General features: G+C 41.8%; 1 protein-coding gene and 1 long non-coding RNA gene across 3 annotated transcripts in view; both read right to left on the reverse strand.

Moving 5' to 3' along the window:
• The window catches only part of LOC108588851 (uncharacterized), a 62,978-nt gene extending 57,270 nt beyond the window's left edge, over positions 1-5,708 (reverse strand). Inside the window, exon 1 of the long non-coding RNA XR_004735975.3 lies at positions 5,430-5,708. This is a non-coding gene — a long non-coding RNA (uncharacterized LOC108588851). The remainder of the gene's footprint in view (positions 1-5,429) is intronic.
• Positions 5,709-8,775: 3,067 nt separating this feature from the next.
• LOC100408489 (collagen alpha-4(VI) chain) overlaps positions 8,776-25,108 on the reverse strand; it is a 117,525-nt gene continuing 101,192 nt past the window's right edge. For both annotated transcript variants that reach the window (XM_078354246.1, XM_002759688.7), the window contains 5 exons: positions 21,246-21,336; positions 17,748-18,431; positions 15,598-15,694; positions 14,566-14,795; positions 8,776-9,457 (listed from right to left, as the gene is read on the reverse strand). In XM_078354246.1, coding sequence (XP_078210372.1) covers positions 9,285-9,457; positions 14,566-14,795; positions 15,598-15,694; positions 17,748-18,431; positions 21,246-21,336 — 1,275 coding nt within the window. In that variant the 3' untranslated portion in view covers positions 8,776-9,284. The remainder of the gene's footprint in view (positions 9,458-14,565; positions 14,796-15,597; positions 15,695-17,747; positions 18,432-21,245; positions 21,337-25,108) is intronic.

Consider the following 25,108-nt stretch of genomic DNA (forward strand, 5'->3'; position numbering starts at 1 on the left):
TTAAACATATGTGCAAACTTTGGGATGCTCCTCACACTGCAAGGTGGAGCCAAATCACCCTCACCTTGCTTAGAGACCAGCTTCAGCGACGAGTGACTCATTTCTAATGACTAGAATGAGATGGAAGTGATGGGACATGACTTCAAAAGCTGGTTCTGTCTTTCTCTAGAGGCTCATGGAACTCAACTACCATGTCATGAGGAAGGCCAGACCACATGGAAAGTTTACATGTAGGTGATCTGGCCACAGCCCCAGCTGAAGTCTCAACCAACATCAACCACCAAACATGTGAGGAAGACTTGGGATGATACCAGCCGCAGCCTTCAAGCCACACTCGCTGATGCTGAGTAAAGTAGAGATGAACTTCCCCACTGAGCCCTGCCCAAATCTCAGATTTGTGAACAAAGTCAGTGTTTTCACTGAGTTAAGCCATAAAGTTTGTAATAATTTGTTACATAGCAATAGATAGCTTAAACATAATCCTGGCTGGGCGCGGTGGCTCACACCTGTAATCCCAGCACTTTGGGAGGCCAAGGCGGGTGGATCATGAGGTCAAGATATCGAGACCATCCTGGTCAACATGGTGAAACCCCGTCTCTACTAAAGATACAAAAAATTAGCTGGGCATGGTGGCGCGTGCCTGTAATCCCAGCTACTCAGGAGGCTGAGGCAGGAGAATTGCCTGAACCCAGGAGGCGGAGGTTGCGGTGAGCCGAGATCGCGCCATTGCACTCCAGCCTGGGTAACAAGAGCGAAACTCCGTCTTTAAAAAAAAAAAAAAAAAAAAAAAAAAAAAAAAAACATAATCCTTTGTAAGGTCATACGCAATATGATTCTCCTCAATTCCTCTTTAACTTCATTTCTCTGACCCACTTTTTCATACCGCTTCTTGCATACTGGCATCATCATTGCTGTTCCTCAAACAAACCAGATACATTTCCACCTTACAGCCTTTCTTTGTGTTAGCTGTTGCCTCTGCCTGGAATGACCTTGCCCCTGATACCTACATAGCCTTTCAAGGACAAGCATTTCCTTTGCCTCCTTCAAGTGTTTTCTCAAGTATCAGCTCCTCATTGGCAAGCCCTGGCCATCTTTATAATACTGTGACTTTCAAACCTCCCCACTGGCACTCCAGGTACCCTTACCTTGGTATACTTTCATTTTTATTTCATAGCATTTGGTTAATTTACTTATTTACTGTGGTACCTATTTCTAAGATCCCCAGCCATGCTCTTCATATGTAAATTCCACAAGGGTGGGGTGTTTTTTATTACTATTTTTCTTCACTGCCATATCCCAAGCTACTTGAAGAGTCCTTAGCACATAGTAGGTGCTTAGTAAATATGTACTGATGGAAGAGATATATGTCACCTCTTACATCTGCCCTTGTAAGTTTCTCTTTACGCCCCTGTGCAGTTCTGAGTCAAAACAAAATTATTTCCAAAGGACCACGGGATTAAAATGAGACCAGTATTCTGAGATCACTTTTTAGTTTTCTCTGAGGAAAGTGATTAAGAAGGCAAAGGCAAGAACAAGTCTGGGATTTTCTTTTCCTGACAGAAGGCATTCTGATAAAATTGCTACATTCTGATTAATGAAAAAAATATGCTTTTAAAATGTGTCCACTCATAGATGCATAATGAAGAGTCCCATGCCCCTTCCAAAAAAAAAGGTGATTCACTCGGGCTGACACATATCTTAAAAGAATATGTTTTATTTTCCTGAATCAGGGGTCATATAAAGATGACATCCACTTACTTGTCCTGGATTTGTGTTTCTGAGGAATTTCTGGATTACTATGATTCATGAAACATAAATGAACAGCATAAAATATAAATATATATGTTAATGAATACATACAAAATGAACACCTGCAAAACTACAACTTGGACAGAAGAACAGAACATAATTAGCATCACTGTTTCCCTTCCTTGTCCTAGCCAGCTCCCTCTGCAAGAGGATTACAGACTGGAGTTCCCAGGAAACAGTCTCTGAAACAGAGATTAACGCATAGGACATTTATATGGGAGTGTCTTTCTTTGTTAATTGTACTTAAGTTCTGGGGTACATGTGCAGATCTTGCAGGATTGTTGCATAGGTTCACACATGCCATGGTGGTTTGCTGTCTCCTTCCACCCCCCACCCCCTATCACCTACATCAGGCATTTCTTATATGGGAATGTCTTTAAAGTCAACACCTGTAGAATGAAGAAGAGAGCACAATTAGGCAGAGAGAGAAGGTGGGCTGTGGTGCAGTCCAATGTCCAATGGAAGGCCTTAGTCAACCCCATAAGCGGCTCTGGGATGGCTTCAGAGTTATCCCAAGTTGTTGGGCTGGGTTTTTATAACTCATTGATGATCAGTCACTGGAAACATCTGCACATGGAAGGTTCTCTTCCTCTGAGGAAATCTCCAGTGAGGACTGACCTCTGAGAGTCGCCTTCCAGCAGCTAAAGAACAGAATCTTCATTCCTGAAGGGGATATAGGCAACACATCAGGGCATCTACCGTGTTGCTGTCCTGACTTCAATGGTGACCACATATCTGGAATTTTTTTTCAAGTTCTACCACATAAAGGATAACAATAGCATTTAACTTTGCCTATTTTGGAGCTTAGATGCATGAAATCCTACTGTATGCATATTTCTGTGTCTTTCTCTCTCAAAAATACACTTTAAGATTTAGTCAATGTGGCTTAATCTTTATTCAATTTCATTCATTCATTTTCATTGTTGTATACCTTATTTTAATGTACTACAGCATATTCACACATTTCACTCTTTTTTTTTTTCTTTTTTAAGACAGGGTCTCACTCTGTCACTCAGGCAGGAATGTAGCACACAATCTCGGCTCACTGCAACCTCCACCTCCCAACTTCAAGTAATTCTCCTGCCCCAGCCTCCCAAGTAGCTGGGATTACAGGCACCCACCACTATGCCTGGCTAATTTTTGTATTTTTAGTAGAGATAAGTTTCACCATGTTGGCCAGAATGATCTCCAACTCATAACTGCAAGTGACCTGCCCACCTTGGCCTTCCAAAGTGCTAGGATTACAAGCATGAGTCACCACACCTGGCCTATACATTTCACTGTTAATGAACAGGTGGGTTGTTTACAACTTGGGTTTTTTAAAAAAAAAAAAATTCTGCTGTGAACATCATTCAGGAATGTGGTCATATCTTGGTGATCATGCAAATGAGCTTTCAGGGAATATACTTAGGAGTAAAATTGCCGGTTCATAGCATTTAACATTTTAATTTTACTAGAAAATGTCAAAGCATTTTCTAATATTTGCTTTCAAAAGCCATGTTTGAAAGTCCCCATTTCTCTATATCAGTATGTCTGGGACAGGCCTGGAAATGCTGCAGTAACGACCCCCTAACTTTGTTGGGCCACAAAAACAAAGGTTTCTTTCTCAATCGTATTTCATGTCCATCAGTCAGCAGTTGAATGATCACTGCAGGCTCCAGGCTGATGGAGAAGAGTCTTTCTGTAACGTTGCTGTTCTGTTAGCATGTTTTACTTTTCCAGATATATATTCATATTTTATATGAATAGAAACTATATTATGTCTTCCTTCCAATTATTTGGCTTCTAAATGCTTTCTTGAATCTAATTGCATGGGTGTTTTAAGTACTTTGAGGCTATATTATCACATGACTACAAATATACAATTTTTATTTACTTTCTATCATTAGGAATTGACCTTAGGCAAGCCAACTGACCAACAGACTGGTAGCTGACTAGATACATGAGCAACCATCAGCCATAGCATTTTTCAAGTAATAATTAGCCCAAATCTTAGCGTTTTAAAACAGCAGCCAGTCATTTAGCTCATTATTCTGTGGGTCATAAATTTGGGTTAGGTTCAGCTGGGTGGTTCTCCTGTCCTCAGCTGGGCTTGCATCTTTTAGCCTCCCAAGAAATGAGCTAACGAAGGAATGATTTTGTTTGCAGAATTTAGAAAGAATATAAAGGGTCAAGTAATGTTTCTCTCCTCTCCAGTCTCCTCAGACAGAAAAGACCAAAGCCCAGAAAAATATAGTATCTTCTTTGAAATCACCAGGAAAGCTGGGGAGGGAATCAGATGCTGAATTCACATGCCCCAGTCTTGGTATTTCCCATAACACCATAATCCCAACATTGACCCTCCAGCTGTATTACAAATGTACCTTTGAGATTATTCAAAAGTTAAAGGAAGAATCCACCATGAGATCACAAGAGGACAGAAATTAAACAAAGGAAGAACCATACCATAATCCCCACTCAGAAGCGCTCAGGGCAAATCCCCTGTGTGCATTTATACATTTTGATGCGTGGCAGGGAACCAAGTTCTGAGCCCAGCAATTGTAAACCCTCCACTTTTCTAGGATCAGTGAAATCTGCTACATGTTTAAAAGTGCAAAGCAGTTAATTCACATAGTGATTAAAACCCCTAAACTTTGCAGAGTGAACCAAGCAGATGCCAAATCAGTTTGAAACACATTTTAATTCTAATTTTAGGCTACCAATTGAATCACTGTGTAAGATTTGATGCCACTTAACCTTTCTGGGTCTCAGTTGTTTCCTCAGATAAATTAATATCCCCAAAGCAGTGCAAAGTTATAATTAATGAAATAACAGATCCAAGAAGGAATTTAAAAACACATGAACCTTTTTACAATTGACTGATGGAGGCAGATGCCCTGGTGTCTGAAACGAATGCAGAACAAAAATAAATGCAGAATTACAAAGAGTTGTTCTAGAGAAAGAGATATAGAAGGAAACCAACTGTTAGGATGGCTGTGGGACATTTCTAACAGTCTGAAAATTGGCAGGGAGTTTAAATATCAGAACTAAAGGGAGGCGTGTCAGGCCCCGTGCCCGGCAGGGGATTCCAAGATGAAGGGGCTCATGGCCGAATAAGGAGACTAATGGGCAACTGGTGTGAAATGGAGGGAAAAGGGCAAAAAGAGAAGGGTATACAAGGCAGCCTGTAGGAGCTACTGACGAATTCTTTCTTGAAAGGAGGCAATGGGAAATGTTTTCCTGAGAGGCAATGAGAGCTGAGCTGGGTTTTGACATAGATAATGGTTATGGTACATAATAAAGACCTATTAAATATTTTTAAATAAATTAAATAAAGGCATTTCCCACAGAAGTATCACCAAGGGCAACAGCATGGGTGGGTGGAATGTGGCATCTCCAGGAAATGGTACTGCTCAAAAGAAACCTTGGAGGGTCAGCTCACCACAGGTGAGGCTAGAGATGAATGCAAAAGCTGGATCTCTGAGAACTTGCACGGCACAAGATTTTCACTGTGTCCTGTTAGATTCTGGAAGCCAGGAAAATTTGAAAACAATGCAAAAGGACTTTCCGGGTAAAGGGACTATGATGAGTGTGGTTTGTGCTATGCAGATCTCGCTTCAAGGAAGAACTTGGTACCTCACCTGCTAGGAGTGCTGTGAGCAGAAAGCCTTCAGCTGGCCCCCTTTTGAGCCTGCCACAGTTTCGGAGCTGCCTCGTCCACAGGTATGCGTATGCCCTTCTGGGTGATGGATGCAGGGGATACAGGCCCAGCCACGTCAGCCCACACTGGGGGATCTCACACAAGCCCATTTAGGTCCAGAGACCCACGTGGTGTTGGCTGAGGCTGCCGTCAGAACTGACCTCCATTGCAGCTCAACTTCTCTTTCAGTCCTTCCTGCTTCCGCCCAGACCAGAACCATAGGGGTGGGGCGGGACAGCAGACGGAAGAGCCGGGAATCGGGGGCAGAAATCCAGCCCATCCTCCCTTCCCTGTGGCTCTGACTTTCAGAATTCTTGGTGACGGCTAATGGTTTGGAATAAATGCAATATGGCTAAAGGAACCCTAGTCTCAGGATAAAAAGGAGTTCAAGGCCAGTTTCTGATACGGGTCTGAGCCAAGGCACACACTTCTCTAAGATAAGATGGTTTCTTCATCACCAAAAGCGGGAGGACAACGCCAACGTCCTAGATTTAGTGGTGGGGCTGGGCAAATACATGACATAAGATGGGAAAATGCTTTTTAAACTGTGTATACAATAGTGGGTATAAATATTAAAACAACAGACAATTGTTTCTGCCCTTGGCTATATCGTTGCTACCTTACAATTTATGGAGTGTAAGGGTTTATGCTGAGCGGCAGAGGAGCTCCGTGAAAGGGTTATACCGCCACCTAGTAAACACAGGGAGAACTGCAGTTGGATCTCATGCATGTTCCAAGGACGTGTAAACTTTAAAATCCTAAGCCCCTATCAGCTGAATGGACGCCCTCTTGGCAAAGTGAACCCCAGAAATACCTTAAAACTGAATTCCCAGCCATGATGGGATGGAAAGTCAGACATGCTTGTTATGCCCCCTCCCTTTTAGAGTTTAGACACAACTGACCAGCATTAATGTTAAAACGAGGATCATGAGACTGACAGAGGAGACTTTTCATGGCAATAAGATACCAAATTATAAACGGGACCTATGACCACGCCAGCCAAGGGTTAAGTCACACACTCCTGCACTTAAAAGATCAATTGTGTTCTAACTACCGCAAGGTTTCTCTTTTTCTCTAGCGGCTAAACCAGCACCGCATCCAAATAAACAGCATTAAAACAATTACAACCAGCTCACAGAGGCTGTCTCACTGGACCCTGTTCCACTAACCATAAACAGCTTCGACTGGGCAAGAGGCTGATTTCAGTAACTTTCTCATGATGAGAATACCACCAGCCATGGACTGGTTCTTGCTGTTTTACAGAGACTGCACATCTGTGTGCCTTCATGTCCTGAAAAGACCTTTTGACTTATAGGGGCTAGATGTAATACATTTCATCTATTCATTTCAAAGTGAACGTAGGTCATAAGTTACATGTAGGTTTGTCCAATATACCTGTGTCAGGACCGCTTTCTTGAATATTCACAGTTCCTCCTGTAACTTATTGAGGAGCTAAACATGTATGCTTAGCCAACCTGTTCAGTATAAAACTCCTATCCCAACCTCTCCTCCTTCGAAACGCCTGTCTCTGGTCTTGGCTAGGGGCAGGCTTCCCAGCCTGTGGGACAGCCACCTTGCAGGCTATGACCTTTTATAAGAATTAAAGCCTCCTATCTTCTATCTTTATAAATTATGTTTTTTCTTAAGTTAACAAATGGGGACAATCAACATACTTGAATGTCTCTTCCCAATGATCCTCTTATTACTGAACCTTTGCCTTGGTGTTCCCAACTCCTGGATGTCGGAAGGGAAAAGTGGGAATAAGAAGTAGAAAATAAATCACAGTTCAAATCAAATACCATCCTCAGGATCAATCAGTTTGGCCGTTTTATGCTCAGGCAGCTGAGATAATGCCTAAAAGAGAGAACTGCATATACCCATTCAAATGATGAGCAGCTCTGTGGCAGGATGGAGCATGTACCATTTAATTCCCATCAAAAATCAGTTACATGTACTGCGTTAAGAAAGAATAGAAGATAGTATATTCATTCATTAGAAAAAGCCTGGATTATATCCGAATGGTTACCTTTTGATAGGTGATCTTTATTTTTTCCATGTGCATTTCTGTGTCTTACAGATTTGCTACCATGAACAGTCATCCTTTTGTGATCATATTAAAATGATTGTTGTAAAAATAGAACTTAAAATGTGCCTCTTTGAACATTTTGTATAAAGCTGGTTCCATTCCACCTGCTATGTCACCAGACTGTGTGGAAGAACACACAGATTATAGCAATCACAGTTATGGAACCAGATACTTGCCAGAGAGCAACTCCACCCTGTGTCCCTGGGGGACGACCAGCTGCTTGTGATCTGTTATGACTGAACGTTTGTGTTTCCCCAGAATTCATATAATCCCTTAATGTGACTATATTTGTACTTAGGTCCTTAGGAGGTAATTGAAGTTACATGAGGTCATAAGAATGTTACCTAGTCCAGTAAGAGTGGTGTGCTTAGAAGAGAGAGACACCAGAGCCAGGCAGTGGCTCAGACCTGTAGTCCTAGCTACTCAGGAGACTGAAGCAGAGGATCATTTAAGCCCAAGACCTTGAGGCTAGCCAAGGCAATATTGATATAGTGAGACCCTCTCTCAAATTAAAAAAAAAAAAAAAAAAAAGACAATGACACCAGAGAGCTTGGGTCTTCTCCCTCTCAGTCTCTTTATGAGCATGCACCAAGGAAAGGCCATGTGAGGACCCAGTGGGAAGGTCATCATCTGCAAGCCAGGAAGAATATAGTGCCCTCAGTGCTGTGATCTTGAAATTCTAGCCTCCAGAACCGTGAGAAACAAATTTCTGTGGTTTAAGCCCATGGTATTTTGCTATGACAGCCCCAGCTGACTAATGCATGATCTTACAGAGGCCCCAAGCCAGGCATCCTCAATGCCCCACAGCTCTCCTCCACAAAGTTCCCAATTCTGCCTGGAAGCTGGGCCTATGGTTAGAGGCCCAGAGAATCAAGCCATGAGGCTGAGGAAGATTCTCTCTCTCTCTCTCTCTCTCTCTCTCTCTCTCTCTCTCTCTCTCACACACACACACACACACACACACAAAACACAATTGTCCTTAATATCTTTGCTGAAAAATGTTTCCTCCATGGTGAATGTCAACCTTTCATTTCACTTTTCATTAATGTCAGGCTTACTTGTGCTGAAGGACAGAGATCACTATAATGGATGTCAAAGGATTGGCCTCTTGGAAAAATCACTGCTGTCTCTTCATCAACCACTATGTCACAAAGTATAGCACACATTGCAGTGAGCAAGAATCACACAGAGTCTCGTCCCTGATGATTGAATAAAGAATGCCTTTATTTATCTAAAATAAGTAGTAAGGATGAAGTTCATTCGCATTAGATGTCCTTTTTTACATGCCCTCTCTTTGACTAATATTTCCCTCTTCTCTGGTGGTAAAAAACAAACCAAGTTTCCATTCATTTCTGAATTAGGTTTTTCTCACTGCTTATACTGATTGTTCTTTTACTACATAGCACCTCAAAATTTTAAAATAATATTATAGGTCAAGTTCACGTTGCTTTTTCATTCAGTTCTAATTCATTTAAATATATTTCAGTTACTTTTTTACCTATTAGAATTCAGTCCTCAAGTCACAAATCATCTGGCCCAAGTCGATGCTGGCAGGGAAACATGCAGGGGTTGAGAAATCTGATGTCCAAGGTGCTGCAGTGGGGTCTGCGTCACTTGTGAGCGGTGCAGTCCTGCCTCGGCCAGGGCAATCCCTATTTCATCAGCATTAAAAGCCCTGCCTTTAACAGTCACAGGGCTCTGCCTGGACCATTACTGCGTCGGGACACACTGAGCCTCACATTCTTCTTTGGTTTCAAACCGGTTGGCATTGCCCCCACAGCTGCCATACCAGAACTGCTGGCAAACCCGCCTCTCCTTGCTGTAATACCACTTCAGGGTGTAATCCCGGCACTCACCTTGCGCTGGATCCATGGAACAAGGATCTGCACCAAAATGAACAGAGAGAAAGAGCTGAATTTCCTGCATGACAGTGACAGAAAAAGAGCAGGGTTTGGAGTCACAGACCTGGGAATGAATCTCAGCCTCACTGCCATCTACTCTGTGACCTTGAGCAAGTAAAGTAACCCCTGAGAGCCTCAATTTCCTCAATTATAAAAGCAATATTTTAAAAAACTCAGTAGGGTAAGAAATTGATCATGGAAATTGTCCCATGCCTTGAGTAGGCATGTTTGAATTTGCTCACTGCGTGACCCCTGCTCTGCAGGGTGTAAGATAACACGCAGCACAGGCCCGGGAGAAGTAAGAAATACTTCTTCAAAACCTGTTGTAGTCAACAGAAAAACACTCCAATGTTGAGCTCTTTGTTGCAGTCTCTAGAGCCAACAAATAGACTCAGGGCTTAGTTATGAGCTGGCTCCATCCTCTGCCGTTACAACTGATTCTGAACTGACAAACCAAAAACTCATTCAAACATATCAATCACTTTTCCTAGGGACACTGTGTCATCTGTAGAACCTCCACCCTTGCTTTGGGTCTGGGAGACAATCAAACAAGGACTGTTCTTCCTAAATCAGACTTCTAGAGCAGCACTGTCTATTATAATGGCAATGTTTGAAATCATGGAAGATCTGTGCTGTCCGATACAGTAGCCACCACTCCCATGTGGCTGTTGAGCATTTGAAATGTGGCTAATGCAATCAAGGAACTGGAATTTTAATGTTAATTTTGAATTGTTTACATTTAAATGTGAATAGCCAATGTGGGTAGCAGTTACTATATTGGTCAGTACAGGTATAGGTGAATGAGTCCTTCATGCTTTATGCTAATTCTCTCTAAGTTATCTTTGTAGCTTAACACCCAGAATACCACTAGTCTTAATTTTTCTTTCCAGTGCGTTATGGCATTGAAGGCCAACAAGTTTTCACCCAAGCAATTATTACTAGCTCCCAGTCTTTTACTTGGCTTTATTTTTTATTATAAATATTAACCTTTGCCTTCTTGGAAGAACTATGCTGTGGCAGTAACAGTTTTGCTCACAATAGTCCATGGAATCCAGGAATAAAGAATGGTAAAGGTGGAGAAAAAGAAAAGAGCTGGCAGGTATAAAGAGAAGCTACAGTGAAATTATAATTTTGCTTCAGCTTCTTCTGTTTCCTGGCATATATGTCTTATAATAAAGCCCTACTTGGAGGAGAAAACCAAAAGGATTTGTCTGTGTGCTTTGGATGTAACAGTAAAATTGAACATATACCAAGATCGGCCTGGCACTGTGAAGAGAAAGAACGCATTTAATTCTTTGCAGGTAGGTGCAATGAAGCGCAGCAGATGCTATGGCAGAATCTGGCTTAAGATTCAGGAGCACAAAGGAGGCTGCGAAAATTTAAAACTACCTGTGAGCATAGAACAAACTCTAAGGAGAGGTGAAACTTGAGCTGAGTAGTAAAAGATGAGTAGATACAGACCAAGTGGACACTTTGGAGGAAATGCAGTCAGGTGAGGTGAACAATGGAATGTCGATTTGGAATGAATCACAGGGCACAAGGGGCACAAAAGGCATATGCAGGGAGGTGTCAGGCAGTAAAGCCCCAGGGGACCAAAGCAGGCATCTAACTGTAAAGGCCCGTGTGCCTTCCACAGGCACCTGAACATTGTCTTATAAACAGTGGGGAACCACAGAAGAGAAGTGACACAACCTTAGTTGTGCTTTAGAAATGTCAGTCAGCTGTTTAGAATGGAATTGGAAGGAGGACGAACTGGAAGAAAAGAGACCAGTTAGAGAGCAGCAGGTGAGGGAAACGAGGACAACTAGAATATTAGGCAATTAGGCACTTTCTGAAAGAAGACATCTAAGCAGCCGACAAATGTGAAAAAACACTCAACATCATTAATCATCAGAGAAATGCAAATTAAAACCACAACAAGATAGCATTTAGAGTAGTCAGAATGACTATCATTAAAAAGTCAAAAAACAACAGATGTTGGTGAGAATGTGGAGAAATGGAACAGTACTGGAGGGGATGTAAATTAGTACAATTGCTACGGAAAACAGTTTGGAGAGTTCTCCGAGGACAAAGAGGACAAAAAACAGAACTACTCTTCAATCCAGCATCCCCACTACTGAGTATCTGAAGGAAAAGAAACTATTGTATCAAAAAGACACCTACATCCATATGGGCATAGGAGTACTATTCGCAAGGGAGAAGTCATGGAATCAACCTAAATGCTCACCAACGAATTATTGGCTTAAAAACGTGGTATATATATCATGGAATACTGCTCAATCATAAAAAAGAATGAAATCACGTCTTCTACAGCAACATGGATGAAACTGGAGGATATTATCCTAAGTGAAATGATACAGAAATAAAATGTCAACAACTGCATGTTCTCACTTATATGTAGGAGTTAAACGATGGTATATGTGGACATACGGAGTGGAATAACAGACATTGCAGACTCCAAACGGTGGGAGGGTGGGGGCAGGGTGTGTAGGGTGAGATACTATCTTTTGGGTACAACGTACACTATTTGGATAATGGGTACTCTAAAAGCCCATACTTCACCAATATGCAATATGTCCACATAACACAACTGTCCTTGCACTCCTAAATATAAGTAGTTTTTAAAAAAAAAATTGAGTTTTGGCTTTCCGTTCCTGGGCCAGTGGTGGTTCACACCAATAAGGACAGTTGATAAAGGAGGAGGAGATTTGAATGGGAGAGACAATGAGCCGGATTTGTCAAACTAAGTTGGTTTGATGTGACTGTAGGCAAGTCCCGTGGAGCCATCTGGAGGGAGTTGAATACACTGGGCTACAGCACAGGAGAGAGTTAAAGTGGAGGATTTGAAGAGTCACCAGCACAGAAGGGATAGTTGATGTTGTGGGGAAAAAAAAAGCATGCCTAAGTAGCGTGGTGTGCGAAGAGCGTCTGCAGGACTGAAGAAAGAATCGTGTGGCAGATTCACCATGACTTTAATGAAGCCTAGGCTTCAGAGCACATCATTTGCATAAGCCTCTTCTAAAGAAATACTCACTTTTCACTTAATTTTAATAACTTTGTAATCTTTTACTTAAAGGGGGCCCCCACATTGTATAAATAAATTTCATAAAACCTGAATCCCCCTGTGAAGGTGGATCTGGGAAGAGGGGCCCACAAAGACGACTGGTCAGAACAGAACAAGAGAATGTTGTCTCCGAAGCTGTGAGAGGAGAGGGTTTGAAGAGGAGGGTAGTAGCCAACGGCGGCCAAATCCCGAGGAGCGCAAGTCAACAAGGTCTGGAAGAGCCTTTGGTCTTTCCTGACAGTTCAGAATAAGAGTAGAGCTGATCCTTTTCTCCAACAGGAGGGCAAGTAGAGAGGTTTGCAGAAATTTAGGAAGTTGCAGGAGGTTGTGCTTGGTCACCTTTATTTCTTTTAAAAAGAATTAAAAAAGAGAGGGGCATATCTGCTGGAGGAAGAAGCATGGAGGAAGGACCTTGAGGAGGTTGTGAGGGTTCTGAATGGCCTTGGAATGAAAACAGAGTGGAAACTGGCCAGAGCCACGAAACAGAGCAGCTGAGAAGCATCCGGTACCTTCAAGCCTCCGTTTTTGTCTGTGAATGGGATTGGATTAGTTGACCAGGAAGCTGTCCCCTATCCTTTCCATCTTGATTTTATAAGAAAAAATGCCATAAAGCAGTAGTTCTCACTCTTGGTTGTTCAGTGGAATCACTGGGTAAGTCCCGCACCCAGAGATTCTGACCGATTTGGGCTGAGGCGAATCGCTAAAGATCCTCAGGTGACTCTAACGTACAATCAAGACTGAAAATCACTACCTTAGTAAAATTACCTGAGGATATTCTATACTGAAAGCATAAGAACCAACAAGGTAAGTTCTTCTATGTTTAATATTTCAGCCTAAGGAGGTGGCTATTCCTGTGTCTGTCTGATTTTATTTATTTTGGACATGTGTTTGCTCTGAAATCTAAAAGATACCATGTATCATCAGCATCTTAACAACTAACTTGTGTGGATGTATACTGTGTGGCAAACAGGAGAATTATCAAGTTTTTATCTCAAACCTATGAGGTAGGGACTCATATAATCCCCACGTTACAGAGCAGAAAACTGAGTCACAGAGAGAGTAAGTAACTCCCATGGGCACCTAGCTAGTAGCCCCAGATGGAGAATCATCTAGGCACATTCAAAACCTCATGTACATTATCTCTCCTTTAATGTAACCAGGACTAACCACACCACTCACTAGAAACTATTTCAGCCATCTTGAATCACTTTCCAAAACTTCACAGAGTTTTCCGGTCTCTCTTTCTCATGTGTTTAATGTTCTACTTAATTTGTTGATCACATATAAAAAGTAACTTGAAGGCCAGGTACAGTGGCTCATGCCTGTAATCCCAGCACTTTGGGAGGCAGACATGCGAGGATCACCTGAGGTGAGGAGATCGAGACCAGCCTGGCCAACATGGCAAAACCCCGTCTCTACTAAAAATACAAAAATGAGCTGGGCGTGATGGCGGATGCCTGTAATCCCAGCTACTCAGGAGGCTGAGGCAGGAGAATTGCTTGAACCCAGGAGGCAGAGGTTGCAGTGAGCCAAGATCACGCCACTGAACTCCAGCCCGGATGACAGAGCAAGACTCCATCTAAAAAAAAAAAAAAAAAAGTAACTTGGCATTTGAATTACTGTATGCTGTAATACAGAATTGATGCTATAATTGTTTAGATGTGTCCAAATGTAGAGCCTGTCTCTAAGTAGGTACATTTCAAGGTCAGGAGTATCTCCACCACTTATGCAGTAGCTCATTGCCTCTCTGCAAAGGTAGTACAGACTCTTCATAGAGTGTGCCTTCATCATAAGCCCTGAAATCACTTCCATCCAGCTCCAGTTTGACAGCCAGGTGAGAGTGAGCCTTTGTCTGCCTTCTTAAACTAATTTCTTTAGCTGCATACATGAACCTGTGGAATTGTAAGCAAGGTGAATTAAAAAAAACAAAATTTGCATGCTAACACAGTGCACAGGATTTAAAAAAAAAGTTAAAAATGAAAAAAGCGAATCCAACTTAAGGACCAAGAAGTAGTTTGGTTTTTACCACAGGTAATGCCTGCATTGCTTTCTTTTCTAGCTTCTGTTGGTTTTGCTGGTGTTTCTTGTTCATTGCCTCCAATGTCATGTTTGTTGTTTTCATAGTTTTCAAGTGCTTCTTGCTGAGTTACAGATGTTATCGTGTCTTCTCTCTTCTCTTCTAGAAAAATGTCTGTTACTTCAAGTGCTTCCAAATCATCAGCCAAGCCAGACATGCCAAATGGGTGCCTGGGCAACCTGAATAGAAACAACTCGTGTCAAACTGCATGAACAAATCTCAAGAACTGAGAGGCTCAACTCCCAACTGATATTGCTGTGATGTGTAAGCTTTATGCTTGAGCATTTCCTAAGGACTGTGCTATTGCATTAACTATTTTCTTAGCTTTGCAGACATGTTTGAACAATCAGAATGATATGTTTGGCATTATCAATTTTACCTCTGGGATATGGAATTCAGTCTTGGGGTGATATGGTAGAATGGAAATTTTTTACTTTTTGCCTTTAAACACTCATGTGTTCTTTGAACTTTTTATATTGGTTTTGTGTTACTCTGAGCAATAAAATATAAGAAGAGGGAAAATAAGAGCTGGGCGTGGTAGCTCATGCCTGTAATCCCAGCACTTTGGGAGGCCGAGGCAGGCAGATCATTTGAGCCCAGGAATTTGAGACCAGCCTTGGCAACATGGTGAAATTCTATCCCTACAAAAAGTACAAAACCAGCAGGATGTGGTGGCGTGCACCTTAGTCCCAGCTACTTGAGAGGCTAAGGCAGGAAGATTGCTTGAGCATGGGAAGTCAGGGCTGCAGTGAGCCAAGGCTATGCCACTGCATTCCAGCTCAGGCAATAGAACAAAACCCTGTCTGAAGAAAAGAAAAGAAAGGCAATCCATATCAGAATTTTCAAACCCAGGAGCATCCCAGGCCCAGTGGTTTAGGTCAAGTTGAGGATTAGCATTGCATGTGACCTTTCTTTAGGGAGAAAGTCTCTACTCCCTTGGGGCAGAGGTATGGACCAATCTCAACCCTGTCCTCAACCCACCTGTTGGCAGGTGTAACTAATTGCAGCAGAGTGTCCCCACGGTGCAGACCCCCACATTCTTCAGTGAGCTCTGGGGGTGGGTACTGGTTCATTCCACCTAAAAGTAAAATAAAAAATCAAATTAAATATAAAATAGTATAAAATTCTAAAATAAAATAAACATAAAACAAAATATTCATAGAGACATCAAGTTCAAAATATAAAATCAAATCAAATAAATTAAAATGTAAAATCAAACAAATGAAACAAAACAAAAGAAAAACATGACAATATAAAAATAAATGCAATTAAAACATTAACTTTTTAAATCCAGGAAGACATAAAATCAATGACATAAAATATTTTCATAAAGGATAAAATAAATATAAAGATAAAGGCAAATAAAACAAAATAAAATCATTAAATGTATCCTATTATATAAATAATACAAAGTAAAATCCAACCTAAAAGAATAACAAAATACAACCCAACATAATACAACATAAAATATCAAGTAAAATTAAATTAAAACAGATTATAAAAGTGATTCCTTCGGGCTGCTTCTCCTTCAAAGAATCTCTAAGCCATCAGCCATCTATTACCTCTCCCTACATATATAAGAAATCTAAGGTTCAGGGTCAGGCATGGTGGCTCACGCCTGTAATCCCAGCACCTTGGAAGGCTGAGGTGGGTGGATCACAAGGTCAGGAGTTCAATACCAGCCCTGCCAAGATGGTGAAACCCCATCTCTACTAAAAATATAAAAATTAGCCGGGCATGATGGTGGGTACCTGTAATCCCAGCTACTCGGGAGGCTGAGGCAGAGAATTGCTTGAACCCAGGAGGCGGAGGTTGCAGTGAGCCAAGATCGCACCACTGCACTCTCCAACCTGAGCAACAGAGTGAGACTCCATCTCAAAAAAAAAAAGAAAATCTAATGTTCAGAGACATTCATTGACTTTTCTAGGATCACACAGTTCACTAGTGGCAGAGCTAGGACTGGAATTAAATTGGAGAGGTACAAATGCTGTGTTAGTACTTCTGAGATGTCCATCACACTCCCTTTATTCTTTTAGTGATGAAGGCGCAGGTGTCCCTCAAGGCTCCCAATGAGCTATCACAACTGCCTGTAAACGGAGAAACGAATGTCTCCCAGCAAGGACAAGGAGGCTTCACATGTTACAGCAAAGCACCCTTTACATAAGTTGAATTATGCACGGGAGGATGAAACCCAAGACAAACTGCTCACGATGTGACCAGGCTGATACCCTCACCGTCCCATTTCTAAATCTCCATTATCATGCTAGGGATACAGATGTGGCTGCCCATGAGTTTCATTCATCCAGTTCTAAGAGAAAAAAACAATAATAATTCCACTAGTTCTGATGGGAGGTGAGGATGCTCGAGCAGGGGGATGGGGAACAATTCTGGCTAGGACCCGCTGGCACAGCCCTCACCCCTTAATCTTCACTCTTGGCTTCATTCACCCAACCTGAGATGGAAGACCCTAGACTTTTGTCCTGTCTCCCTTACTTCCTAGTGGGTCCCTGAAAACCCCTGACTCCACACTGCCATGTCAACCTCTATTTGAAAATAAACATCACATGAGCTAGGATCATTGGTATCTCTCTCAAGCTTGTAAGAAATGCAGACAGACTCTTGTCATTAACACAGACTTACTGAATCACAATCTACATTTTAACAAGATCCCCAGGAGATTCAGTGCATGTAAAAATTTAAGAAATGCTGTCAAATACTGTTGGAAACTGCGATAATAAATAGTAATAACAATAACTATGCCTTATATGTGTACAATGTTGGTGCTTTCAAAGCCCCTCCAGGAACACATGGCTTCACGATTAGGGAAAAGACTGCAATTCTCACCTTGACAAATGAGAAAATTGAAAAGTTATGTGGAAGCCTGAGGCTCCCAGTCATCAAATGAGAGGTTCAGGACAAGAAACCATCACTAAGCTTGACACAATGTCAGGGCGACAATAGTGCAGGGTCTTCAGGAAATGGGGTGCTCCCAGGTGCTCCCCAGAGATGCTGGGCTACAAACATTTAGGCAATAATGAATGTGCAACAGGCAGCTGCCTGCCCAAATGCCAGGCTCCGTAAATTCCTCTCCCCACTCCACCCAAGGTGCCCCAGTACCAGGGACTGCTCACTTTTTAGGAGGCTCAGGAAGGCCCGAGTGAATCTCTGAGCGTAGGTGACCTCTGGCTCTGAAACTCCTTGTAGGCGCAGTAGATGCTGCTCGGAGGGGGCACTGACCACGGAGGCCAGCTCGGCTAGCTCTTCAGTCCGCACACCTGGACCCAAGGCCAGCACAAAGAGGGTGATGCCCTTGCATTTGGCCTCCAGGGACAAAGTCCATAGCTTCTCCCTGTCCCAGCTACTTGTCTCGCTGGCCACGATGGCAAAGAGGACTCGTGCCCTCCGTGGCAGAGGGGCTGCCAGGAGTACATTCTCCAGTGTCCACTCCAGGGCGTGGCCTAGGGCGGGAGTTCCCTGTAAGGGGCGGCCTGCAGCCTCACGGACATGTTTCTGCATCTGCGTCCGGTGGCCATACGTGGTCAGGTGGAAGCCCTCGAGCACAGGGAGGTGACCCACACCCGGCCAGAAGTTGGGTGTCGTGTGCATCACCAGGGCCACGCGTGCCCCATGGTGGGATGTGCCTGGCTGCTCAGCCACCTCCAGGTCTTCTAGCACAGTGTCCACTAGACTCAAAGACCAGTGGTACATGTCGGCATCCACGCCATAGGAGCTGTCCACCACAAACGCCAAGTCCACATCCACCTCCTGGGGCCCTGGCGCGCCAGCCGGGCATTCTGGGTCGGGTCTGCATTTGTCTAGGAAGGAAGTGCAGGGAGAAACCAGAGTTAAACCATGCATCCCTTTCCTTTCCATGCAAAACACAGTTCCATACTCCCCCAACCCCCGACAATAAGGACAGCAGTCATTGAGCACTTGAGGCATTGTGGTGAGGTGGCAAGCCAAGGGGTGTTGTAAATGAGCTCATTTCTCAAAAGAAGAATTGAGATTGATTGCACACTTAATGTGTTCAGCCACTAGGCCATATATGGCTTCCCAGTCTCTGTGTTCATAGACATAAGCTCTATTTCCTCCTCAAAAAAATAATTACATTCTAGTAATAGATTATAATCTAACAATAGATAAATCAACAGTAGTGGGAAACCACGTAAACAAAATTGATTGCTAGAGCTGGGAGTGAAACAACCATATGAAACTGCCTTTTTTTAAGGTTGAGAAAAAAAGATCAAACACTGCCAATTTTAAATGAAAAGCTATAGTCTTAGAGTTCTCAAGCTGGTTCAGCATCAAATGGCATGTAGAATTTTTCTTCTTTTTTTACTGCAGATTTCCAGGTTCTAGTCATATCAAGATTCTGGTTTGGTAGTGTTGGCATGGAGCTTAGAATCTATCACTGAAATGTATGTAGGTATTCTGATGAACAGTGGTGTCAGGGACCCACTGCTGGGACAAACTGGCAGGAGCAGGTGTTTTCAACCTGGGAACCACAGTCTCCCAAGGGGCCTGTGAATGAGGATTGGAAAAAAATTACATCTTTATTTTCACTACCTCTATTTAAAATAAATTCAACATTTCTTTTCACTGTGCATAAAGACAACAAACCACTATAATACTAGTGATTCTGACACCAATAGAAATCACCGATTTCCTTATCAGTGGTTGCAAACAGCTCCATGTTATTTTCACTCACTAATACTTTGAAATAATGGCTACTAGATCTGCTAGATCTTATCATTTAAAATGCTAATAAAGAAGCTCATGACAAGTGGGTTAAAATGTGGTATTTATATATATAAATACATCTATGTTGTGTATATATATATATACACACATACACGTTTTATATATATACATATACATTAAATATATGTACATATATATATATACACACATACATATGTGGAATACTATTCAGTCTTTTAAAAAAGCAGGAAATTCCATCATTTGTGAGGATGTTATGCTAAGTGAAACAAGCCAGGTACAGAAAGACAAATATTGCATGATCTCACTTGTATGTGGAATATAAAAAAAATCAAGCTCATAGAAATAGAGAGTAGGCAGTGGGCAGGGAGGTGAATGGGGAAAGGAGATACATTAGTTAAAGGGTGCCAAGTCTCAGTTAGACAGAAGGATAGGTTCTGGTGGTCTGTTGCACCACACGGTGTTAGAGTTAATAATAATTGTATATTTCAAAATAGCTTTTAAAAGTGGATTTTAAACATACTTACCATACACAAATGATAAGCATTTGAAGCAATTATTATGTTAATTGGTCTGATTTGATCATTTGATAATGTATACATGCATTGAAACATCACTGTGCCCCATAAATTTATATAATTATTCTTTGTCAATTTAAAATAAAATAAAACTTTAAAGATATATATATCAAAATTTTTAAGTATTTTGATAATTTCAATGTAATCATTTTCCTTTGTAATTCTCTGGTTTTTATTTTATGCATTGAAAAACATTATTCTAAGGAGAGCATAAGTCTAACCAGATGCAGAAGGGATCTATGATACGAAGAAAGGTTGAAAAGTCCTAATGAGTCATTAGCAAAGCACAGGGGTAGTAGTCAAGAGTTCAGCAACCACGCTGCCTGGTTCGGTCCGGGTCTATTCCTTACTCAGCATGTAACCTTGGGTAAATTACTTAATCTCCCTAGAATCTCAGTTTCCTCATTTGTCACATAGAAATAATGATGATGATAATAATAGTACTTACCTCTTGAGGTCATTTATAAGGTTTAAAAGAAAAAATGAGTTTATATATATGTAAGTGTTCAAAACAATGCCTGATGCATAATAAGACCTCAATAAACACTAGGTTTCTACAGGAGAGGGAACTGAGGCCCAAAGAGACAATGTGTCAGATGAGATGGATGTGAAAACAGTTCATCACCTGTGACATACTCACAAACGGCAGTTACTACACTTGGCTTGGCTGAGTTGTCATGGCCAAGCCTCTTGTGGTAGTACTAGGATTAGTGTGGATCAAGGAGAGAAAACAATGACATCCCCTCAAGTTTGCCCACTCTGGTGCTGGGTAAAATGGGTGTGGACAGGAACTCTTCACATGTCGGCATGCATGTGTTTCAGCAGAAACTTCTCTCCAGCACAGGCTGGTGTGGGATATAGCAATGGGGGTTGGGAGCCAAGACAAACTGGATGACTGTCCAGTATCCCACTGCTGGCCAATGGTGGTTCCAGGCCCAGAACTCGTCACTCTTAATTCTTAGTTCAGTTGTCTGCCCATCACACTAAGGTGCACTAAGGCAGGAACCACAAGCCCAGCCAACCCCAGCAGCTAGCAGGACAGATAAATGAGCAGAACATGCCAGGAGTAAGATATAGAGGAGTGAGGACTGTGAGACACTAGCAGACACTCACCCCGTTAAGAGGGGTCAGGCCAACTCAGCTCTGCTGACTGTGCTTCATGGGAATGCAGTATCTGTGACCCTCAAGACAGGTCTGACTTCCTAAGAAAAACTAGAAATCTGACTTAACAGGAAATTCCATAGACTTTAAAAGTAAATACACATCTGCCAAGCAGAGATAGCCTGTGGCCACCAGTGAATTCATCCTGTTCTAAAGGCTGTCCTGGCTTACCGTAGCAGAGAACACAGCGGGCCACATGCTCCACATCCTGCTGGTGCTCTGTCTTCCAGATGAACAAGTAAAATCTGTTGGTTCCATCCATCTAATCCAAACACACACACACACATTCAGTTTATAATTAGCTGGAGTAATTTCAGGCCTTCTTTTCCATGTGTTTTCCCATTCAGATGAGAAAAACATGAAGATAATTTTTAAAGAATATATAATTATACAAATATATGTACAAATAACTCAGTATACATTCCAGTTATTTATAGCTATTTAGTTTTCTAGTTCTAACCTGAAGGTTGGACTGTCACTGGTGTGGATATGTGTATAATGGGTCTTCAAGCTCCCAATATGTATAAAACTCAGCTAACATCATGCATTGGAATGGGAGTAAGGAGACAAGGCTAAATCATTTGTATATAATTTCATAATCTTTATTGTTATTAATAACTTCATAAATCTGTATTAATTGTTCACAGGATGCAGTGTGGTGGGAGCTATTGACCTGAATGGCAGACTCTTAAAGGGGCAGTCATAAATGTCAAATACCACTAGAATGGAAACAGTAGACACCACGTGGGAGGCCCTGCTAGAGTATTCCTGGTGGTCAGAGCTAGACATATCACAACCAGAATGTAAGAGTGAAGAGGGATCAGGGCAGGCTTTATAGAGATGGTAAATCCGTTTATCCCCTTTACTTAGCCCTTTCAATTATGATTGATTTAACAACTAATAACAAGGTTTAAAAGCAAAATATTAACAATAAATCCAACAAAGTCCATGGGTCAACTGGTTACATTATCAGCAAACCCCTTCCCTCTTCTTTCTAGGGCAGAGCTGGACTACATTTCCCAGCCCCTCTTGCAGTTAGGTGGTGCCTATTACTGACTGGTGTCTAGCCAATGGGATGCAGGTGGAAGTAATGTATGTCATTTCCAGTGCATGCACTATACTCCATTACTCCCTTTCCCTCACCCCCCAGTCAGGTGTAGAGGGTCCAGAAAAAGGTTTTGAGGTCTTAGGGTATAAGGGACCCTCAAACAGAAAGGTCCTGGAGCACAGGTCCTGAAACAGCAACATGCAGCAAAACATGCCTTCTCCCACACAAACATATGCAAGGGCCCACATCCACTTAAGACAGGTGGCAGAAATCACCGTTTATTATGTGAAGACACTGATACTTGGAAAGAGTGGTTTCACAGTTAACCTGCTCTGACTTATACAGACAATTTGCAGAATGTCCAACTCATGATGAAAGTAGAAGTGCTTTCAGACTGCTTCTCTCAAGATTTGAGGTATGGTTTACAAAGAGGTGGATGTCTAAGCCTAGTCATGTCCATCTTTCTATCTACTCTCTGCTGAAGCATGCAGAAAAGGGCCCCACTGAGGGTCGGCTTCTCCTCCTTCATCTGTGTGCCCAGGAACAAGCAGGCTCTGGGCCCTCCTCCAGGTAGCAAGATGGTGAGGATATGAAGATGTTAGGCTAGCCCTCATGAAGACAGACAGTCAAAGGTTAATTTGCAAAAGAATTTTCTTAACATTACAGAGATCTTCACTCTTTCTGTTTGGGACTGTAATGTATCCCAAACATTGTCTTTCAGAGTCAGCTTACTTGAAGAAAAAGTCCTAGTGGGAAAAGAAATATGAAGAATTGAATATTTACACTAACGTAACACAAAAAACCATGGGAACAGTCCTAAGTCTCCTAAGAATAAAGGCAAAAAGCATCTTTTCTTGTTCCTCATATGGTAAAAGCAACCTTAAATTATGCTTTTTCCTAACTTAGAAATCCAAATCAATCAAGACTGATTAAACAGTTACGACATGAAAGCATGAACCAGCCATTTGGAGATACAAAGATAACATGGCCACATCTTCAAGGAGATTGAAATCTGAGTGGAAAGAATTTTGAAACAAAAAAGAGCACCAATAATATATTTCAGGAGCACAGGAAAAGGAGCTTCATTTCAAAAGAGAGGAACAAAGGAAACTTGATGACAATTATGGCATCTGGCACTTTTGAGAGAATGAGTCCCATACTTAACTGGTAAAGAGGCAGGGAAATGCATTCTAGTGTGAAGGAACAGCATGCACAAAGGCCCAGAAATGGACTGTGCTTGGAATTCTGGAATTCTGCTCAATGCTCCGACTCCCACAGGTCAGTGTACACCCACCTCTAATGTGCAGCTGCATGGTGCACATCTGTGGAACTCCTTGCCACGTGGAGAAAGCTGGCATGAAAAGTGAGTGCAGTGCTGCCAACATGATCATCAGATCTGAGTACTGACCACAGCAAATGGATCTAATTAATCACCAAGGATTGAGAAAATAGTGTAGGCAGGAATATGACATATTGCTAGCCGTACTGGAAATCACACAAGGCAATCTGGAAGGCTTCTGAACCCAGAATCCATGGCAATGTGTCAGGAGATATGAAGAGGCTGGGATAACCCCGGGTGCATCAATTTTACTCCAACAGTTGTAGGGAAATGCTAAGTTTGTGTACATTATTTTTTAAGCACAGGAAACATGGATGAAGTATATTATAAAATGCAAAATTTCAGTGACTTTTTTAAGTAGTATGAAAGACTTCAAACAACTTCAAACATTTCCCCAAGTCTGTGCAAATTCACATTCCTTTGTCTTAGAGATGGTTCATAGGGAAAGTTCCGTGCAGCACTAACAGATTAGAGGCCAGCAACCTGGGTCCTACTCCTTCATCTGCCATAATTGGCCATGTGGCCTTGGATAAACCTCTGGCTTCAGTTTCCTGAGCAACAAAGTTTTAGGGAAAGAGTCAATGTCCCTGAGTTTTCTTCCTTTTCCAACACACCCTGGTCTTAGGTTACAACCTTCTCTGTTTGCTTCTTGATCAGAACAATGCACCAACTTTTCCACTTTGAGCAACTCAGAGCACATAACTCTTCTATCTGTTATTCCATTAGTATTTGCTGGAAAACTACCAAATTCAACTGAATTTGAACACTTATCTTTTTAAAAACTTTTCTAATAAACAATAACTTTACGATCATACTTAAAATTTGTACTGTTCATGGCCCTGGAGGCAACGCCACACATCTACAACCATCTGATCTTTGACAAACCTGACAAAAACAAGCAATGGGGAAAGGATTCCCTGTTTAATAAATGGTGTTGGGAAAACTGGCTAGCCATGTGCAGAAAGCAGAAACTGGACCCCTTCCTGACACCTTACACTAAAATTAACTCCAGATGGATTAAAGACTTAAACATAAGACCTAACACTATAAGAACCCTAGAAGAAAATCTAGGCAAAACCATTCAGGACATAGGCATAGGCAAGGACTTCATGACTAAAACACCAAAAGCATTGGTAACGAAAGCCAAAATAGACAAATGGGACCTAATTAAACTCCAGAGCTTCTGTACAGCAAAAGAAACAATCATTAGAGTGAACCAGCAACCAACAGAATGGGAAAAAATATTTGCAATCTACCCATCTGACAAAGGGCTAATATCCAGAATCTACAAAGAACTAAAACAGATTTACAAGAAAAAACAAACAAACCCATCCAAAAGTGGGTGAAGGATACGAAGAGACACTTTACGGAAGAAGACACACATGAGGCCAACAAACATATGAAAAAATGCTCATCATCACTGATTATTAGAGAAATGCAAATCAAAACCACATTTAGATACCATCTCACGCCGGTTAGAATGGCGATCATTAAAAAATCTGGAGACAAGAGATGCTGGAGAGGATGTGGAGAAATAGGAACACTTTTACACTGTTGGTGGGAATGTAAACTAGTTCAACCATTGTGGAAGACAGTGTGGCAATTCCTCAAGGACCTAGAAACAGAAATTCCCCTTGACCCAGCAAT

This window comes from Callithrix jacchus, chromosome 17 (genome assembly GCF_049354715.1).
Source record: "Callithrix jacchus isolate 240 chromosome 17, calJac240_pri, whole genome shotgun sequence".
In the NCBI taxonomy this organism is placed as follows: Eukaryota; Metazoa; Chordata; class Mammalia; order Primates; family Cebidae; genus Callithrix; species Callithrix jacchus.